This window comes from Gallinula chloropus, assembly GCF_964237585.1.
Source record: "Gallinula chloropus genome assembly, chromosome: 29".
Lineage (NCBI taxonomy): Eukaryota > Metazoa > Chordata > Aves > Gruiformes > Rallidae > Gallinula > Gallinula chloropus.
In genome coordinates, this window is record NC_140114.1 from 992,056 (window position 1) to 1,010,139 (window position 18,084).

At 67.9% G+C, this 18,084-nt stretch overlaps 4 protein-coding genes across 5 annotated transcripts; 1 reads left to right on the forward strand and 3 right to left on the reverse strand.

Annotated features, from left to right (window-relative positions):
• Positions 1-1,779: 1,779 nt before the first annotated feature.
• On the reverse strand, positions 1,780-5,171 carry ISG20L2 (interferon stimulated exonuclease gene 20 like 2; the record flags this gene model as incomplete). Its single annotated transcript, XM_084276652.1, is given in 6 exon segments — positions 1,780-2,633; positions 2,965-3,008; positions 3,011-3,164; positions 4,136-4,161; positions 4,164-4,736; positions 4,859-5,171. Coding segments are annotated over 6 exon segments (1,224 nt in total). The 3' UTR covers positions 1,780-2,519.
• METTL25B (methyltransferase like 25B) lies at positions 5,022-7,497 on the forward strand. Of its 2 annotated transcripts, XM_084276740.1 has the most exons (7): positions 5,022-5,028; positions 5,472-5,584; positions 5,667-5,954; positions 6,052-6,114; positions 6,220-6,941; positions 7,046-7,233; positions 7,309-7,497. In XM_084276740.1, exons 2-7 carry the CDS (start codon positions 5,480-5,482, stop codon positions 7,476-7,478), a joined length of 1,536 nt encoding a protein of 511 aa, XP_084132866.1. In that variant the 5' UTR covers positions 5,022-5,028; positions 5,472-5,479; the 3' UTR covers positions 7,479-7,497. The 2 variants fall into 2 exon arrangements, with proteins under 2 accessions (XP_084132866.1, XP_084132865.1); XM_084276739.1 differs by lacking the exon at positions 5,022-5,028 and having other exon boundaries at positions 5,224-5,584.
• Positions 7,498-7,561: 64 nt separating this feature from the next.
• On the reverse strand, positions 7,562-9,499 carry MRPL24 (mitochondrial ribosomal protein L24). The gene is made up of 6 exons (XM_084276741.1): positions 9,437-9,499; positions 8,511-8,698; positions 8,323-8,418; positions 8,126-8,229; positions 7,899-8,029; positions 7,562-7,780 (listed from the first exon to the last, which is right to left on the reverse strand). The coding sequence occupies exons 2-6, from the start codon at positions 8,685-8,687 to the stop codon at positions 7,644-7,646; spliced, it is 645 nt and encodes a 214-aa protein (XP_084132867.1). The 5' UTR covers positions 8,688-8,698; positions 9,437-9,499; the 3' UTR covers positions 7,562-7,643.
• A 1,272-nt stretch (positions 9,500-10,771) lies between these two features.
• On the reverse strand, positions 10,772-17,849 carry HDGF (heparin binding growth factor). Its single transcript, XM_084276591.1, has 6 exons — positions 17,703-17,849; positions 12,216-12,292; positions 11,886-12,024; positions 11,596-11,778; positions 11,299-11,510; positions 10,772-11,156 (listed from the first exon to the last, which is right to left on the reverse strand). The coding sequence occupies exons 1-6, from the start codon at positions 17,787-17,789 to the stop codon at positions 11,150-11,152; spliced, it is 705 nt and encodes a 234-aa protein (XP_084132717.1). The 5' UTR covers positions 17,790-17,849; the 3' UTR covers positions 10,772-11,149.
• Positions 17,850-18,084: the final 235 nt, after the last annotated feature.

Here is an 18,084-nt window from a genome sequence, read left to right on the forward strand (position 1 = left end):
CTCCCCGCCGCCGCGGAAATGAGCCGCAGCTGGACGGCGCGACCGTGTCCTGCCCCGGCCCGGAGACCCCCCCGGACCCCCCCCCATAGCGGGGCGGGAGGCGCCCCACGTGCCCCACGGCGGGACCCCGGCCCCGGCCCCGACCCCGGCCCGTGGCCGAAGGGATCCCTGGGGGGGGGGGGGTGGGAAGCGAAACCGCTGCGACCGGCTGGTCCTCAGCCCCCGAGAGAGCAACCGCTGTACCGAGCTGCTGAGCGGCACACAGCGTGTACCCCCCAAAACCACCCCCAGCTGCCCTTCCCACCGCTAAACCCCCCAAAACCTCCCAACTCCCCTCCCCATCGCTAAACCCCCCCAAAAACCACCCCCAGCTGCCCTTCCCACCGCTAAACCCCCCAAAAACCACCCCCAGCTGCCCTCCCCATCGCTAAACCCCCCCCAAAACCACCCCCAGCTGCCCTCCCCACCGCTAAACCCCCCAAAAACCACTCCCAGCTGCCCTCCCCATCGCTAAACCCCCCCAAAAACCACCCCCAGCTGCCCTCCCCACTGCTAACCCCCCCAAAAACCACCCCCAGCTCCCCTCCCCACCGCTAAACCCCCCCCAAAAACCCTCCCAGCTGCCCTCCCCATCGCTAAACCCCCAAAACACCCCCAGCTCCCCTCCCCATCGCTAAACCCCCCAAAAACCACCCCCAGCTCCCCTCCCCATCGCTAACCCCCCCAAAAAACCTCCCAGCTCCCCTCCCCACCGCTAAACCCCCCCCAAAAACCACCCCCAGCTGCCCTCCCCACTGCTAGACCCCCCCAAAAAACTACCCCCAGCTGCCCTCCCCATCGCTAAACCCCCCCAAAACCCACCCCCAGCTCCCCTCCCCATCGCTAACCCCCCCAAAAAACCTCCCAGCTGCCCTCCCCATCACTAAACCCCCCCCAAAACCTCCCAGTTCCCCTCCCCACCGCTAAACCCCCCCCCAAAACCTCCCAGCTCCCCTCCCCATCGCTAAACCCCCCCCCAAAACCTCCCAGTTCCCTCCCCATCACTAACCCCCCCCCAAAAACCCTCCCAGCTCTGGGAGCCGGGTGAGCCACGTAAACACACTGAAAGGCTGGAAAATGTGACGTGTGCCGGGGGCTGGGGACCTCAGGGGCCCTCTGCCCCGCCCCAGGGCCACCTCCAGCCCGGGGAAGGTCGGGGGGGTCCGGGGGGGTCCCCCCCAAAGTGCTGCTGGCCCCACTCCCGGCGATGAGGAGCTCAGGGCCGGCCAAGGGCTCAGTGAGGGCAGCAGCCAGGCACAACCCCCCTTCCTGGGTTCAACCAGGGGGGTGTGGGGCGGCCCCCCCCCAAGCCCCGGGCAGGGGGAAGGGGCCAGCTGGTACCTGGGGGGGGAAGAGGAGGTGGAGGAAGGTCAGGGGGAGGCAGATGTTGGCAGGCGCTGGGTGACAGCGGCCAGCAGCCCCCTGCCCCCCACCGCCCCAAACCCTGAGGGGCCCCCGAGGTTCACCCCTCCTGACCCATTTTGGGGAGGGGGGGGTGGGGGGAGGAACAGACCCAACAGCTGCTTGAACTCCAAACAATGAGGAGGGGGCCCAGACCCCAGCCCCATAGCTCCTCCTCTCACACCACCCCCCCAGCACACCACAGGGAAGAAGGGCTCATTAATCATTAATCATTAATCATTAATCATTGCTTTTTAATTGGGGGTTGTACTGAAACAGCCAGTTCAAAGCAGTTCCCCCCCCCCCCCCCAACCCCCCACTGCCCCCCTCCTGGGGCAGCCTGAGGGGTGGAGGACACGGCCCTGCGGCTGGGTGGGGAGCTGTGGGGTGACACTGGTGTGTCACGCTCCCCCCCACACATACACACCCCAAAAAGCCGTGCCTGGGCTCGTCCTGGCCCCCCCACACCCCCAAAAATCCCAGCAGCACTTACGCAAGGAGGAAGGTGGCACCTGACTCATGGAGGGGGGGGGGGGGGGAACCATTCCCACCCCCCCCAGCAGGTCCTGGCAGAGGTAGTTGTGCAAGATGGGATGAGGGGGAGGAGAAAGAACCCCCCCCTCCCTCCTCCACACCGTGTGTCCCCCCCACCCCCCATTTTACCAGGGGGCTGGTCTGTGTTCAGGGTGAGCACAGCTGGGTGAGCCCCCAGCACCCCACTCTCACCCTGGGGTGTGACCAGCACCACCCAGCTGCTCGGGGGGGTGTGGGGGGGTGTGGGGGGCGTGCAGGATATGAGAGACACCCCCCAAACCCCCCAGTGAAGGCACAGACTGGCTCCAGCTCCCCCCACCCTGGTACTGGGGGAAGAGAGTGGAACAGCAGCAGGATAGGGAGGCACAGTGGGTGGGCACCCCAACTCCAGGCTCACACCCCTTGCTCAGCCCTCCTCTCCCTCCTGGGTGACCGTGGGGGTCCTCAGGGCTGTGGGTGCCCCTCGGGGCCGTGGGTCCCCCCCTGGGGTGCAGGCCGGGGGTGTGGGTCCCCCCCTTGGGGTGCAGGACGGGGCTGCTCAGCCCTCACTCCGGGTCAGGGTTCAGGAGCAGCTGCTGCTCCCACTCCGCCTCCACCACCTTGTAGAGCTCCATGGTGGCCCGGGCATCCTCCACCGAGGAGTGGCCACTCTTCCCGACCTGTTGGGGACAGAAATGAGGGGTGGGCACAGCCTAAGGAGGAAAACCCCACCCCCCTGCCTCTCCCAGCAGCCTCCTTCCCCCCAGGGAGCTGCAAGCCGAAGCTCAGGGCTCCAGAACCGGCCCCGGCTGTGACAACCCGGGGGACAAACACCACAACACCCCCTGTCCCCCCTCATCCCCCATCCCCCCCGGCACCGGGGTCCCACGTCCTTCCCCAGCCCCTTCCCAGGGAGCTCCGGGGCAGCGGCCCCGCAGCGGCCCCCGGCGGCGGCCGCGGGAGGCAGAGGAGGAGGAGGAGGAGGATGAGGATGGAGGGGGGGGGCAGTACCTGGATGTCCCGGTGCAGCAGCTGCTTGGCCAGGCGCTTCAGGAGATGGGAACATCCTCCGGGAACCCGCCCTTGCGGTTCAGCAGGGGGATCCGGGAGGTGTCCCGGGTCAGCGCTTTGGGGTGGAAGTACCTGAGGGCCTTGAAGTCGTTGTGGATGGCGTGGCCGACCACCAGCCTCCCCGAGAGGATGCGCAGGATCTGAGGGACGGGGGGAAAGGGGGGGGGGCAAAGGGAGGGTTAACACCCCCTTTCCCTGTTCTGCAGCCCCATTCGGTGACCCCTTCCCTGTGCTGTGCCCCCCAGCCTATGACCCCCCCCCCTTCCCCAGCTGCTGACCCCCATCCTGTGACCCCCCCCTTCCCTCTGCTGCGACCACCAGCCTGTGACCCCCCCTTCCCCGTGCTGCTACCCCCGGTCTGTGACCCTCCTTCCCCTGGCCTGTGACCCCCCTTCCCCAGCTTGTGACCCCGATCCTGCAGCCCCCCTTCCCCCTGCTGCTACCCCCTACCTGTGCCCCCCCTTCCCCAGCTTGTCCCCCCATCCTGCAGCCCCCCTTCCCCCTGCTACTACCCACTACCTGTGCCCCCCTTTCCCAGCCTGTCCCCCCCATCTTGCAGCCCCCCTTCCCCCTTCCCCACCCCCTACCTGTGCTCCCCCTTCCCCAGCCTGTCCCCCCATCCTGCAGCCCCCCTACCCCCTACCTGACCCCCCCCCTCCCCTACCTGACCCCCCCTTCCCCAGCCTGTCCCCCCCATCCTGCAGCCCCCTTCCCCTACCTGACCCCCCCTTTCCCAGCCTATCCCCCCATCCTGCAGCCCCCCCTTCCCCAGCCTGTCCCCCCCCCTCCTGCAGCCCCCCTTCCCCAGCCTGTCCCCCCCCTCCTGCAGCCCCCCTTCCCCAGCCTGTCCCCCCCTCCTGCAGCCCCCTTCCCCGGGAGGCTCCTGCCCGCTGCCAGTGGGGAGCAGCAGAAGGGACGCGCCTGAATGGCAGCGCGGGGGGGGGGGGGGGGGGGGGGGGGGTCACCCACCCACCCACCCACCCCCCATCATCCCCCTGCCCCACCGGGGCGACTCCCCGGGGGTCTCACCAACCCCGTGGGCCGCCCCTCCCGCGCCCCCAGCCCCATTTCTGGCGGGGCGGGGGGGGGTGCGGGGGGGCCGCACACGCACCTCTCGCTGGGCCGTGCCGAAGGGACGGCGCTCGCCATGTGCCGCTGCCGGATGCCGCTCCAGCGGGTCCGGTAATCCACGATGGGGGCGGCGGGGCGGATGTACCGGTCGTACAGGACGTCGCCCTGGTAACTGACGATGCTGCAACGGGCCAGGTCGCTGCAGCGCCCGCCGGGCCCCGTGCCCACCATCTCGCAGTCTATGGCCACCGCCGTCCCGGGACGCGCCGGGGCCGCGCCGGGGAGACGCTTCGCCGGCCGGCGCCGGGTTAACGGCTTCGCTTCGGGGGCGGCACCGATCGAGACGGGGTCTGGCTCCGCCGGGACCGCGACCGGGACCGGGCCGGACGCCGCCGCTGCCGCCTCTCCGGCTCCTCGGTGGCTCCTGGGCGGCTTCTTGCGGGAACCACCCGCGGGACGAGGAGGCGACGGACGGGTCTGGGTCAGGGGCCGGGTCTGGGTCAGGGGCCGGGTCTGCCCCAGGGGCCGGTTCTGCCCCGCGGGCGGTTCTGGCCCAGGGGCCGGTTCTGCCCCGCGGGCCGGGTCTGGCCCAGGGTCCGGTTCTGCCCCAGGGCCCGGTTCTGCTTCAGCACCCGCCGCCGCTGCAGGAAGCGCCGGTGCTTCAGGTTACCGGCCGCCTTCTTCTCGGGGCGCTGGGAAGGGGCGAAATCCACGTTGAGGATCAGATCGGCCATGGCGGGGCCCCGGGGACACCCCCACCCACCCCCCTCCCCCTCCCACGGCCGCTGCCGCCCCGGGCCCGGTCCCGGTCCCGCCGGGCCGGAAGCGGAAGTGGCCTCCACGCCGGCCGGCACCGGCTGGCTGTGACGTAGTGCCTCCGGTGGTGCGCGTGCTCCCCGTGCCCCGCGCATGCGCCGCGGCGGGGACCGGGCGGTGAGCGGCGCGCGCGGGCGCGGCGGGCCGCGGGGGGCGGTGACGGGGGCGGTGACGTCAGGGCCCCGGCGCCGGGGTGGGGGTGGGGGGTGGGGGGTGTTGATCGAGCTGCCCGGTGATGTCACGGGGCCCGGCGGTGACATCACCGGCCGCGGGAGGGCGGATTGTATCTCCGGGGGGGGTGTGTGTGGGGTGGTGACGTCACGGCCGCCGGGGCTGCCTCGCTGGGTGACGTCACAGCCGAGCGGCAGGAGGGGCAGTTGCGTCCCCTGTGGTGGCGCCGCCTGGTGACGTCACGGCCACCGAGACAGGTTATGGCCTGATGACGTCAGAACCCTGGGAGACCCACCCACCCCCGGGTGACGTCACAGCCCCAGGGTGATGTCAGAGCCCCAGGGTGATGTCACACCCCCAGCGTGACGTCACACCCCGGCCGCCCCCAGGTGCCCCCATGGCGCCCCCCCCTCCCCCCGCCCTGCAGCGGGAGCAGCAGCGCGCGGCCGACATCATCCGCCTGCTGAGGCTCTACCGGCCCCTGCTCGACGCCTACATCATCGTGAGTGCCCCCCGGGACCCCCCGGGACCCCCCACCCCCGCCCACCCCCCGTGATGCTCCCGCTGACCCCCCCTCCCCGCAGGATTTCTTCGCCGAGGGGCTGTGGGCGCAGCTGCCCCCGCGCTGGCAGGAGGCCCTGGCCGCCGCCACCCCCCCGCAGCTCACCGGGCTCCTGGGGGGCCGGGGGGGGCCGGGGGCTGCCTGGCCCCTCTCCCTCCTGGCCTTCGCCGCTGCCACCCGCGCCCTCGCCTTCCCGCGGGGGCGGCTGGGGGAGTCCCCACGCCCCCCCTGCCAGAGCGCCCAGCTGCACCCCCTGCTCCGCCGCCACGTCAAGCCCAAGAAGCAGCACGAGATCCGGCGCTTGGGGAAGGTGGGTGTCGTGTGTCCCCCCCTCCCCAGCCTCCTCACCCCCTGTGTCCCCCCAAAATCCCCCCTCCCAGCCCCCCCAACCCCTCCTCTCCCCGCAGCTGCTGCAGCGGCTGAGCCAGGCCACCGGCTGCGACCGCGTGGTGGACATCGGAGCGGGGCAGGTAGGTGATGGGGGGACCCTGGCAGGGGGTGAGGGGGGGGATTCACGTCCCCCTGTCCCCCCCAAAGCTGAGTGTGGGATATCATGTGTCCCCCCCCAACCCCAGGGCCACCTCTCGCGCTTCCTGGCCTTCGGCCTGGGCTTGTCCGTCACGGCCGTGGAAGGCGACGGCCGCCTGGCCGCCACAGCCCAGCGCTTCGACCGGGAGCTGCTGCGGGAGCTGGGGAAGGCGGGAAGCGGGGGACCCCCCCGGCACCACCCCCCCCGCTGCCGCCACCCCCCGCTTCCCCTCCCGCCCCGCCCTCCGCGTCACGTTGCCGGTCGCCTGGACCCCGAAGTCCCCTGGGGGGAATTCCTGCTGCCCCCAGACCCCTCAGCACCAAACCCCGGCGCTAAGAACCCTTTGGGGGGCCCGGGGGGCTCGGAGGGGGGGCAGCGGGTGCTGGTCACGGGGCTACACGCCTGCGGCGACCTCAGCCCCGCGCTGCTGCGGCACTTCGCCCGTAGCCCCTCGGTAGCCGCCGTCGCCTCGGTGGCCTGTTGCCACATGAAGCTCTCCACCTCGCCGCGAGCCCCCGGTTGCCCCCCCGGTTACCCGCTGAGCTCCTGGGTAGCGGCGTTACCGGGGCACCGGCTGTCGTACCGGGCACGGGAAGCCGCCTGTCACGCCCTGGAGGATTACAGGGGGCGGCTGGGCGCCGAGAGCGACCGGCTGCGCGCCCACTGCTACCGCGCCGTCCTCGAGACCCTCATCCGGGCGGCCCAGCCCAGCAAGAAGCACCCCGGGGTGCAGACAGTGAAGGCGGCGCACACCCTCAGCTTCCCCCAGTGAGTTTTTGGGGGTGTGGGGGTGACACACTGACACCCCTACACCCCCCTTGACACCCCCCCCCCCTTTTTTGGGCCACCTTGAACGTGATGTCACGCCCTAGGTACGCTCGCCTGGGGCTGCCGCGTGTGGGGCTGGACCCGGCCGGTATCCCGGTGGATTCGGTGCCCATCCGGGCCATGCTGGATCAGCACCACAAAGTTGTGGCTTTCTTCAGCCTGACGCTGCTGCTGGCGCCGGTGGTGGAGACCCTCATCCTCCTCGATCGGCTGCTCTACCTCCGGGAGCAAGGTGGGTGCTGGGATGGGCACCGGGGTGGCACCGGGACCGCGGTGCTGCCGGTACCGATCCCCTCTGTCCCCGCAGGTTTCCAGTGCGCCCTGGTTCCTCTCTTCGATCCTCGCTTCTCACCGCGCAACCTGGTGCTGGTGGCGGCGCGGACGCCGCTGGCTGCAGCGCTGGCGGGTCTGGATGACGACAGCGATGAGGATGGGGCGGGGGATGGAGACCCCCAGAGAGCAGCACAGCCCCTCTGAGCACAACCCAGCCCCCCGCCCCCCCCCAGCTCTGAACGCCGCAATCCTGCACGGCGGGAGAGAGACGGGGGCTGCTCCAAACACACCAGGAAATAAAGGGGCACCTTTATTGCAGACCCCAGCCCTGGGGGGGTGTCTGTTCTTCCTTGCCCCCACCCCCTCCAGTTAATACCAGTAGGATTTCTTGGCCCTGCGTGTCTCCACGATGCCCATGGCCTCCATGATCTCCTCCTCGAAGGTCTTCAGCGACGGCATGTAGGTCTTGTCCAGCGCGTCCTCCACCGACGTGTCCTTGGGGCCGTCTGGGTGCGGGCGAGGGGATGGTGCTCAGCACCCCCAGGGCCCCTGGATCTCCCTCCCCAAGGTGGGGAGGGGGGTCCTGAGTATCTCCCCCCCGCAGCCCCCCCAGCCCCTGCTCACCGATCCACTGATCGGGCACGATGCCGTCCCGGCGCTGCCGCTGGGGCAAGGGGATGATGCGTGCGCTGCGCAGGGAGACGCGGACCCGCTCGCCCTCCTCCGTGTAGCGCCACTCCACCTCCGTCGGCTTCCTGCCAGCAGAAAGCGTTGGGGGAGGGGGGCACAGGACTCTTGGGGGGGGGGGAAATTAAGGGGGGAGGGGGTCCCCTCACCCCTCCAGCTGTTACCGGTCCTCGGGGTCCACCAGCGAGATCTGGTTGAGCAGCAGCGGCGCCTCGCTGGCGATGTAGGTCCCGGCGTATTTGGCGGTTCGGTTGATGTAGCGGTAATGCTGGGAGGGAATGTGGGGGGAGGGGGGTTACAATGAGCCCCCCCTCCCATCCTCCCCGGGCACAGCAGCCCCCCACGCAGGCTCCGAGCTCACCGTGTTCAGCCCTTCCACCACCACCCAGTTGCGGGCTCGCACGACCTGGGTGACCGTCGCCTGCTTCCCCGCGTCCTTCCCGGTGAGGACCTGGACCTGTGGGGGAGGATGGAGGTCAAGGTAGGGCAGCGGGGGGCCACCCCCCGGCCCTGTTATCATCCCTGGGGGTGGGGGACAAACACACTCACCGTGTCACCCCGGAACACCTTCCAGTCCTCCTTGGCGATGGGTTCCACGAACACCTTGCGGCGGCGCAGCCCCGGGGGGTTGCGGCGCTTGGCGGCGGCGGTATCGGGGCGCCAGGTGCCGTGTCGGTACCCGGGGGGCAGCCGCCCCACACACAGCAGCAGGGCCGAGAGGCGCATGGCACCGCGGGCTGGGGGGGGGGGGGTGGGCGTGCTCAGGGTGGGGGCTCTGCCTGGACCCCAACCCCCAAACCCATCGTGCTCCCTGGGGTGATGTGGGTTGGATGGGAGGGGAAAGAGGGAGCCCAGGGGGTTCACAGAGCCCCTGCGCACCCCAAAGGGACCCAGAGACCCCCCACCAAGAGACTCAGACCCCCCCAAGAGACTCAGACCCCCCCAAGCTCCCCAAAGGGACTCAAGTCCCTGCCCCAGCGCCCATTCAAACGGACCCAGTTCCCTCCGAAGGGACACGGAGCCCCCCCAAAGGGACTCAGGCCCCCCCGAGCTCCCCAAAGGGAACCAACCCGCCCCGACTGCCCCGATATCCCCAAATGGGGCCCCCCGAGCACCCCCAAAGGATTCCAGGGCACCCAGAGCCCCTCAAAGGCATCAACACCCCTCAGAGCCCTCCGAAAGGGACCCAGCCCCCGCCCCAGAGCTCCCCAAAAGAGCCCAGACCCCCGAGCTCCCCACAGGGACCCACACCCCTCAGAGGGACTCAGCCCCCCCCCCGATACCCCCAAATGGGGACCCCGAGCACCCCCAAAGGTCTCCAGAGCCCCCCCAAAGCGACCCAGCCCTGCCCCGCGCTCCCCAGAGGGACCCACCTCCCTCCTAGTCCCCCCCCCAGAGACCCAGCGGCCCCCCGGAGGGCTCCGGTGGCCCCAGAGCCCCCCCACCCCCCCCAAAGTCGCCCCGGGCCCGCTCACCCGCGGCCTCTCCGGCGCCTCACACACCGTCGGGGGGCGGGAGGACACGCGGGGGGCGGCGCGGGGCACGCCGGGAGTTGTAGTCCACAGCCCCCCCCCGCCATAGCGCGGGGCACGCCGGGAGTTGTAGTCCACCCCCCCTGCCGCCATAGCGCGGGGCACGCCGGGAGTTGTAGTCCACAGCCCCCCCGCCACCATAGCGCGGGGCACGCCGGGAGTTGTAGTCCACAGCCCCCCCCCCCCGCCATAGCGCGGGGCAGGCCGGGAGGTGTAGTCCAGGCCCCGTTCTCCCCGCCCCGGGGCCTCCGGCGGGGCCGGGACGCAGAACCGAGCTGCGGGGCGGCCCCAGGCCCGGCCTCGGTCTTTCCCCGCCCGTTTGTCGCCTCCCGTTGCTCCAGCACCGGGCTCGGCCCCGCAGCTCCCCGGGAGAATCCCCCGAGGCCCGGCCCGTCTCCTGAAGCCGGGGCCTGGAGTTTCCCCGGGGCCGGCCCGGGCCCCCCTCGGCCGTCGCGGTCTCCCCGAGCCCGGGCAGCTGGGAGCTGTAGTCCCGCGGCCGGAGCTGGCGGCGGCCCAGGCCTCCATTTTCTATTGCGGGAGCTGCCGCCGGGGGGAAGGGGCGGCCTGAGGCTTCTCCCGGAGCCCGGCCAAGCGCGGGGGCGGCACCAGCCCCGGCTGGAACCGGCCTCGGGGGCTCGGCCTTCCTCCGGGATGGCGTCTCTGTGTTATTAAACACCCCCTCCTCCAAAAAAACCCTCCCCTGCCCTCCCCGCTTTCACCCAGGACAAGGCGGCAGGTCTCTCTTGCTCCGAAGCTGGTGGGGAACAGGGCAGCCCCTCCCTGGGGGACCCACAGCCCCTCTCTGGGGGACCCACAGCCCTTCTCTGGAGAACCCACAGCCCCTCTCTGGGGGATCCACAGCTCCTCTCTGAGGAGCCCCACAGCCCCTCACTGGAGAACCCACAGCCCCTCTCTGGGGGGTCCACAGCCCCTCTCTGGGGGATCCCACACCCCCTCTCTGGAGAACCCACAGCCCCTCTCTGGGGAACCCCACAGCCCCTCTCTGGGGGACCCCACAGCACCTCTCTGGAGAGCCCCACAGCCCCTCTCTGGGGGACCCACAGCCCCTCTCTGGGGAACCCCACAGCCCCTCTCTGGGAGACCCCACAGCCCCTCTCTGGGGAACCCACAGCCCCTCTGTGGAGAACCCCACAGCCCCTCTCTGGGGAACCCCACAGCCCTCTCCTCAAGCAGCAGCCCCGCAGACACACCTCAAGGTTCAGAGACCCCCCTCTCCCCTCCCTCCCTCCCAGGGCACGGAGAGAGCAGCAGAAGCGCTTTAAAAAGGCATGAATCGCTTTTATTTCAAATCAACTGATCAGCCCCCTAGAAATCACTAATAGAAAGCACGCGCCCCGTGAGGCCGGGGCTGGGAGGCGCGGGTGGGTTCAGGGGTTCCCGTTACCGGGTTTCTCTTTTCATTTCTCTCTCCTTTTTTTTTTTTGGGTTTTTTTCCTTTTTTTTTTGTTGTTTTTGTGAGGTTTTTTTGTTGGGTTTGGGGTTTTTTTTGTGGTTTTAAATTTCATTTCTCTGTTTGTTTCTCTTGTCCGGAGCTACGGCCGGCGATGAGCTGACGTTGGGTGAGCCAGGGCAGCACCCACCCAAAGCAGCCCAGCAGGGGAAGGGGCAGGAAGATTCAGCTCGCCGGGGAGGCCGCTACAGGCTGTGGGAGAGCAAAGAAACAACCCAGATGCTCAGTGCTGGACCTTCCAGCATTGGGACCTCCCCTTCTCTCTGGACATTCTCCCCTCCCCAGGGAGAATCCCAGCTGTTAGGGATGGGGGGATCACAGCACCATCCCTCACCTCTCCTTGTGGTCTCTGACCTCCTCCGTGCCCACCTTCTCCTTGCCCTCCTGCTTGGCTTCGTTGGCGTCCGGCACGCTGGCAGCGTCGCTGTTCTTCTCCTTCTCCCCTTCAGCTGGGTTGGGTTTCGGCTCCTCCTTGGGGGCTTCTTCGTTGTCTACCTTCTTCTCCCCTTCCTGCCCTTCTGCTTCCTTGGTGCGTTTGGGGGAGTCCTGGGCGGGGGGGAGCTTGGCTCAGCCCAGCCCTGCATCCCCCTTTTCCTGCGTCCCCCCCTCCCCATCCCTGGCCCTCCCTTACCTCTAAAGCATCTTCTGCTTTCCTCTTGATTCCAGATTTCTCGTTCTTCTCCTTGGACTGCTCGTCGATCACCAGCTTCCCCTCCTCGTCGCTGCTGCCCTCTGCGTTGCCCTTCTTCTCCCCATCACCCTCAGGCTCCCGGTCCGGCTCGGCGTCCTCGGGGCAGCTCTTCTTTTGGGTGGGCTGGAGGGGACACAGGGTGGGGGGATTCAGAGAGGGGGCACCCAGGAAGGAGGAAGAGGGTGGTGGGGGGAGTGGAAGGAGGTGGCTGGAGGGGGCTCACGACCCACCTGGTAGCCAGAAGCTTTGACAGTGGGGTTGTTCTCGATCTCCCACAAACCTTCACTGAACCCTTTCCTCTTGTTGGGTTTCCCAAACTTCTCCTTGCATTCTTCATAGGGGAAGAGGTCTTTGGGCCCCAGGAATGCCCTGCTCAGAGCGGGGAGAGGGGGGAAGAAAGCAAGCAGTAAGGGATGGCAGCTAGGGTGGAGGGAGGAGCGGTGTCTTGCCTCTCCCCAAACCCCCTGGGACTGTCGGCAGCGCTGACCCATGGAGGGATTGAGCCCTCCGTGCCCCCACCCAACTCGATCCCATCCCCCACACGCTGAGTCCCCACTCACGTTTCGTGGGTCCCGAAGAAGAAGACTTGGTATTTGTTGGAGGAAGATTTTACTGCAGCTTCTGGCATCTCATCGATCTGTGGGACACAACGGACGGGGTGAGACCCGGGGAGGGCAGAACCCCAGCGTGCTCCCCCCACCCCCAACCCCACCCCCACCCCCGACACGTCACCCACCAGGCTGGGACATGGGTGTTGGGCACACTGCATCCCACTGGTGGATACAACCTGGGGATGGAGGAAAACACCCTTCCTCAGGAATCCACCCGCCAACACGGCGGACAAGGGGAGCGGGTGGTAGAACAAGTGGCTGTGCCCATCAGTGCTGTGTCAGGCCTGGGGGGGGGGTCCTTTTTGCCCACCCCATGGGGATGGCTGAGGAGCAGCCGCCGTAAGCTCTTGTCTAGACTGGCTCAGCCAGACTGAGCTCAGCAAACTCACACAGGAGGCACAGCGGCAAAGCCAGAGGCATCACCTCCAGCCCTGGGTTGGGACGTGTGTGTGGGTGGGTGAGGGGGGGAGTCAGGAGGTGTTGGCGTCCCCAGTGATGCCATCCTGCTGCTGGGATGCCCCCCCCTCCCCAGCTGAAACAGGGGGGGCTGCAGGGATGGGATGTGGAGGGCCAGGGGGGTTTGTGAGCAGCCAGTGCCAACCCCGCTGGCAGGTGCCGTTTCACTGAGCGTGAATATTCCTCGGGCGCCAAGTGGGAACAGAGCGAAAGAGCTTCTGGCTTCTTTTTATAGCATCTAAAAATAACACCCAACCCCCCCCCCCAAACCACCACCGGCTCCAGGCAGCACGGCCATAAATTCCCAGAGGAAACCTCGCTGGAGGTGGAAGGAGCCCAGGGAGGATGTGGGTGGGGGTCTCGGGTGGGCAGCAGGGTGCCGCCAGCATCGGTGGCACAGCGTCCTGTCCTCAGCACGCTGCTGACTCACGGTACAGACTTTGCTGAGTCACCGCTGTCCCCCAGCTCCCTGAGCCTCAGTTTCCCCAGCCCAGGGGGTTTTGTTCCCTTCCTTTCAGCACGTCACCGACCCATCTCAAACGTGCCGCTCAACCTTGGCCAAGGGTTTCTCCCAGTTTCATTCCCGGAGCTGGGAATACCATGAGGTGTCATTCCCTGACACCCAGGAACTAGCACAGGTGTCGTTGTGGTGGTGGGTGACAACACAGGCACAGGGGCAGCCCATGGGATGGGATGTTGGCAAAAGGCTCTGTGCTGGTACCAGGAATCATAGAATCATAGAATGGTCTGGGTTGGAAGGGACCCCAAGAGTCACAGAGCTCCAACCCCCCTGCCACAGGCAGGGACACCAACCTCCAGGCCTGGAGCTACACAAGCTTGCCCAGGGCCCCATCCAACCTGGCCTTGGACACCTCCAGGACACAGTGGACAGTTGGTGTGACATCCTACGGATGGTCCTGGAGAGCTGGACTGGGGTGGGACACACCTCCAGGCCATCACCACTGCCCAAACGTGGTTCAGGACACCCAGGTGTCCTCCAGCATCTGCCTTGGGATGCAGGGTGGGGTTTGGAATCAACAACCTGCCCCCACCCAGCCTCCTGGCACCACCATCCTACCCCAAAGCCCCCCCCCCTGCTCCCCTTGTCCAGCACCCACTGCTGCACGGAGGCGTTTCGGGGATGGGGGGACAGGTCTGCTCCTCACACCGGCCACCGAGCCCCGGCACGACACCCGGCATCCACCATCCGTGGCCGAGGTTGTGGCACGGCTGAGGGGTGGGTGGCAGAGCTCACGGCTCCCTCCCAGGAACCCACAGCCACCCAGCCTGTGCCCACAAGCAGCGGGGTCCTTATCTGTCCCCAACGTCCCTCCCCGGAGCAGAGGATGCGGCGTCTATCTGCGGGGCCAGGCAGGGAAACCGGGGTGTGGGGAGACACGGGGGTGGGGGAGATACCCCGGCAGGACACCGATAGCACAGGCGGGTGCTGGGGACCCTCCCTGGCAGCATCTGGAACCCCCTCACCCTCCCTGCACTGCTGCTCACCCAGCAGCTGTTTGTCCCACATCTCTCTGTCCATTCATCGCTTGCTGAAAGGCAGCAAGGGGCAAAAAGGGGGGGGCAGCAGGGGTGTGGAGGGGGCTGAAGGGCTGCAGTGCTGGGATAAAGTACAGCCCCCCCCAACCCCAGCTCCTGCAAACGGCACCAGTATCACCAGCCTGTCCTTGCCCGGGGACCTGTGGGCCACAGGGTCTAGTGGGGGGTGTCCAAAACCAAGAGGCTGGGACGGGTTCCTGGGGGAGGGGAGTCGGGGGGGAGCTGTGGAGCATGGCAGGGGAGGGACAGGCACATACCCCAGTCTGGACTCTGCCCCCAACCTCTGCACTTGACCTTTGCAACTGGTGCACAGAGAGCACGAGCGGAGCGAAGCTGGAAGCAGCCCACCCTCTGCCTCAGTTTCCCCACTTCTGGATGGGGGGTGGCTGGGAGGGGTCTGGCAATCCGGAGCTGGCTCTCAGGAAGGGGGAACTAATGGAATTAATTCCTGTGGGTCACAGATGGCTGAAAAAACAGGGGTGGGGAAGACATAGACAGGCTGAGACTCCCTGCCGTCCCCCCCAGTTTCTTCTCCAAAGCGTATGGCCGGCTGGATACAGCCTGGCAGCGAGGAGCCCCCACCCCCCTCTGCACACACCCAACGCCTGGTGCCAGGAGATCTCAGGGAGGGTGATACCGGAGGTGCTGGGACCCCCCCAGAGCAGAGCTGCACCCTGAGCTGATACACTGGTCACTGCTAAGCCCCCAGACCGTCCTGGGGAGCTGTATGCTGCCAATGATGGGGGGTGGGCGAGGGTCCAGGCAGTGAGGACCCCAAGGTGGGGTGAGGGGGAGAGAATGGCTTCGTGAGCAGGAAAGAAGGGGGGGGTGGTCCCACTCCCAGCAACTCATCTCCTTGCTTCCGTGCCTCAGTTTCCCCATTACTTGGTGCTGAGGTTTGCACTGGGGAGGGGGGGGGTGGTGGACATGACACCCCACATGGCTGAGCCGCTGGCGCTGGGGGACGATGCCAGGTGCCATCTCCCTAAGGGGGGGATTAGGGGAGGGGGGGGAGCAGCATTCCCAGAGGAATAACCCCCCCACCTTCCCGCAGCGCCTCCGGGTCCCCAAACTTCCCTTCCCCTCCCCTCGTGTCTCCTTCTCCTCCAGCCCCACCTGGTCGGAAACAACCCCCCCCCCTCCTCCTCCTCCCCAGTGAACACCCAGCATGGCCGGGTAACGTTTCATCACGGCGCCCGATTAGTCACGGGCAAACCCAGCCTGGCTGCACCCCAGCCCGTGACCGGATTAGTCACCCTGGTGGGGTGAGGGGTGGGGGGGGATGGCAGTTCAGCCCCTTCTTCACTGCAGCACCCCAAAACCATCACCCTACCCCTTTGCCATGGGGGTAAGGAGGTGAGGGGGGGACACACACAACGCGGCCTTTCTTTTGGCGCGGCCCAGAACAGGCTCCTGCCATGATGGTGGCAGCGAGCCGGGCCTGCTGGGAGCTCGGCCTGCCCCACGCAGGCGCTAATTCGGCAGGAGGCTGAGAGAACAACCTTCCCCCCCCTACACACACCACACACACACACACTTCCCCCCCCTGTCCCTGTGGGGTTGGCACCCCTATCAAAGGGGTGGCTGGGAAGCGCGGGGCGGCAGTGGGGAAGGCAAGGCCGAGGCCCCGCGCCCCAGGAGGAAGCGATGGTGGAAGCGGGCGCCGGGCTCCCAGGGATCCCTCTGGCTCCTCCTCGTTACAAAAAAGCCGCTTTCCAAGGCGCGTTGGGAGGCCGGTGCCAAATCCGAACGGTTCCCCACCCCCCTCCCCGGCCTCCCCGCCAGAACCCTACAAACCAAACAAAAGTTATTCAAACCCGAGCCGGGGAAGGAGGAGGGGATGGCGGGGAGAGGAGGGGGTGGGGGGGAAAGGATGGCTTCTGGGCCTTTAAAACCCGCCGTGCTTTGCTGTTCTTCCCTGTTTTCAGTTGAATTTTGGGGGGTGCAAGAGGCCTGGTTGCCTTTGCTGCAGGGCTTGAGGTGGCGGGGGGGGGTTGTGGGGGGTGTGGGGGGTGTATGTGTTAGAGGGGGGGGGGGGAAACACTCCAAGGAAATTTTAAACTGCATCATCAACTGCTTAAAAATAACCAGCGACGTCTTCCACAGCCAGAGCTTCCCTGCGGGCAGCCGGCCTGGATCAGGCCCCGACGGCAGCTTGGCCGAGGTGCTTCAGCCCTGGGGAGGGTTTGGGGTGCTGGGCTTGTGGTACTGACACCCCCTCGCCCCCCCACACACACACGATGCTCAGGGGGGATATCCCCCTCCTCAACTCCTCCCCACACCTGGGACCATCGCTCCCGGGGGATGGAGCAGGGTGACGCTGGAGGGTCCAGCACGCCCAGCCCGGCACCTCAACGCCCCCCACCCTGCGCCATGTGCATCGTGTTCTCCCCCCACACCCCCCCCAAACCCCCTGTCCTAAGTCCTCAGTCGTTATATCGATTTTTCAAAGCCAAACTCCCAGCCAGCGCTGGCACCCGCTCGGCACCCCGGGGAGAGCTGAAGCCACGCGGAGCTGGGGCCACGCTTAGGGATTTGGGGGGGTGTTACCCCCACCCCCCCCCCCCGCCTCGCCCTTGGGTCTCCCCCAACCCAACAGGTCCCCACAGGGGGAGCGTCGCCCCCCCTGATGCTTCCCGGGGGTCCCGCTGCTGGCGCCCCGATGGAGGGGGGAAAGGGGGGTGGGGGGGGGGGCTTGGTGCGGGCCCAGGCGGGAGCGGGACCCCCCTTTCCCCCCCCCAGCCCCACGGGGGGGTGATGCCGATGGGGATCCCGGGGTGGGGGGTGCGGGGAGGTGCAGCCTGGCGCCGGCCTCGTGCTCCGGCGCAGGATGCGGCCCAGGTCACGGCTCCATCCCTCTGCCCGGGGGGCGTGGGGGGGGTGTGGGGGGGGGGGGGCACACACATGGGGGAGACACACACGAGGAGGGGGCGGCCCGTGGGTCCTGCGGTGGAGCTCGAACCGAGCAGGAGCAACCCGGGGGAGGGGAGGGGGAAGAAGGGGGCTCCCCACACCCCCCACTCGTGACCCCCCCCCCCCCCCACCTGCCCCTTCCCCGCGCCCCGGAGGGTCACGGCACCGACCAGGAGCCCGGGACGCCGCTCCTGACCCATTAACCCCCCCAAAAAACCAGCCTGAAAGCTCCCCCCCCCCTCCTCCAACCAATACTCCCCCCCCAACTTTTCCACCCCGAGAAGCGGGGCCAGGCCTTAAAGTTGACTCCAGCTCCCCCCCCCCGCCAGCCTGAGCCCGGTAACCCCCCCATACACCCCCCACCCCACGCTGCGACCCGGCCCCGGGACACCGGCTGCGGCGGGAGGCCGCCCGCGTTATGCAACGGGGAGCACCGGGGCGGGGGGGGGGGGGGGAAACCGGTGGGTCCCGTCGCCTCCCCCCACCCCTCGTCCTTCCCCGGTTGCTTACCCGGGCAGGCCAGTGCGGGTAACCCTTCATCTTGGCAAAGACCAGGTCCCCGCATTTGTATTCCTTCTGCCGGTTGGACCGGGACATCTTTGCAGGCGGCTCCTCCCGGGAAGGAGTTGGGGTGGGGGGGGGTGGGGGGGGTAAGGGGTGAGGGGGGGGGGGTTAGGGGGTGTGAGGGGAACCGAGCAGGGAAATAGGGGAGGGGGAGGGAGGGGGTTAAGGATGAAGTTTTGGGAGGTAAAACCCGGCGAGGCAAAGATCAGCCTCCCCCCCTCCCAAACAAAACCCGACTGAAGGAATTATAATAATAATAATAACAACAAAAAAGGGGGCGTGAGGGGGGGGGGGAGAGAAGGGAAAGGAAAGGGGGGGGGGGAAAGAA

What these genes read in the sequence shown, in the direction of transcription:
- METTL25B (XM_084276739.1), top strand. Translation starts at nt 5,429, where the DNA reads ATGTCACACCCCCAGCGTGACGTCACACCCCGGCCGCCCCCAGGTGCC. An exon ending in TGCTCGACGCCTACATCATC is followed by an intron (nt 5,585 to 5,666) that starts GTGAGTGCCCCC and finishes CCCTCCCCGCAG; the next exon opens with GATTTCTTCGCCGAGGGGCT. An exon ending in CACACCCTCAGCTTCCCCCA is followed by an intron (nt 6,942 to 7,045) that starts GTGAGTTTTTGG and finishes GTCACGCCCTAG; the next exon opens with GTACGCTCGCCTGGGGCTGC.
- HDGF (XM_084276591.1), bottom strand. Translation starts at nt 17,789, where the DNA reads ATGTCCCGGTCCAACCGGCAGAAGGAATACAAATGCGGGGACCTGGTC. An exon ending in TCAAAGCTTCTGGCTACCAG is followed by an intron (nt 11,779 to 11,885) that starts GTGGGTCGTGAG and finishes TGTCCCCTCCAG; the next exon opens with CCCACCCAAAAGAAGAGCTG. An exon ending in AAGCAGAAGATGCTTTAGAG is followed by an intron (nt 11,511 to 11,595) that starts GTAAGGGAGGGC and finishes CCCCCCGCCCAG; the next exon opens with GACTCCCCCAAACGCACCAA.
- MRPL24 (XM_084276741.1), bottom strand. Translation starts at nt 8,687, where the DNA reads ATGCGCCTCTCGGCCCTGCTGCTGTGTGTGGGGCGGCTGCCCCCCGGG. An exon ending in AGGTGTTCCGGGGTGACACG is followed by an intron (nt 8,419 to 8,510) that starts GTGAGTGTGTTT and finishes CCTCCCCCACAG; the next exon opens with GTCCAGGTCCTCACCGGGAA. An exon ending in TGGTGGAAGGGCTGAACACG is followed by an intron (nt 8,230 to 8,322) that starts GTGAGCTCGGAG and finishes ATTCCCTCCCAG; the next exon opens with CATTACCGCTACATCAACCG.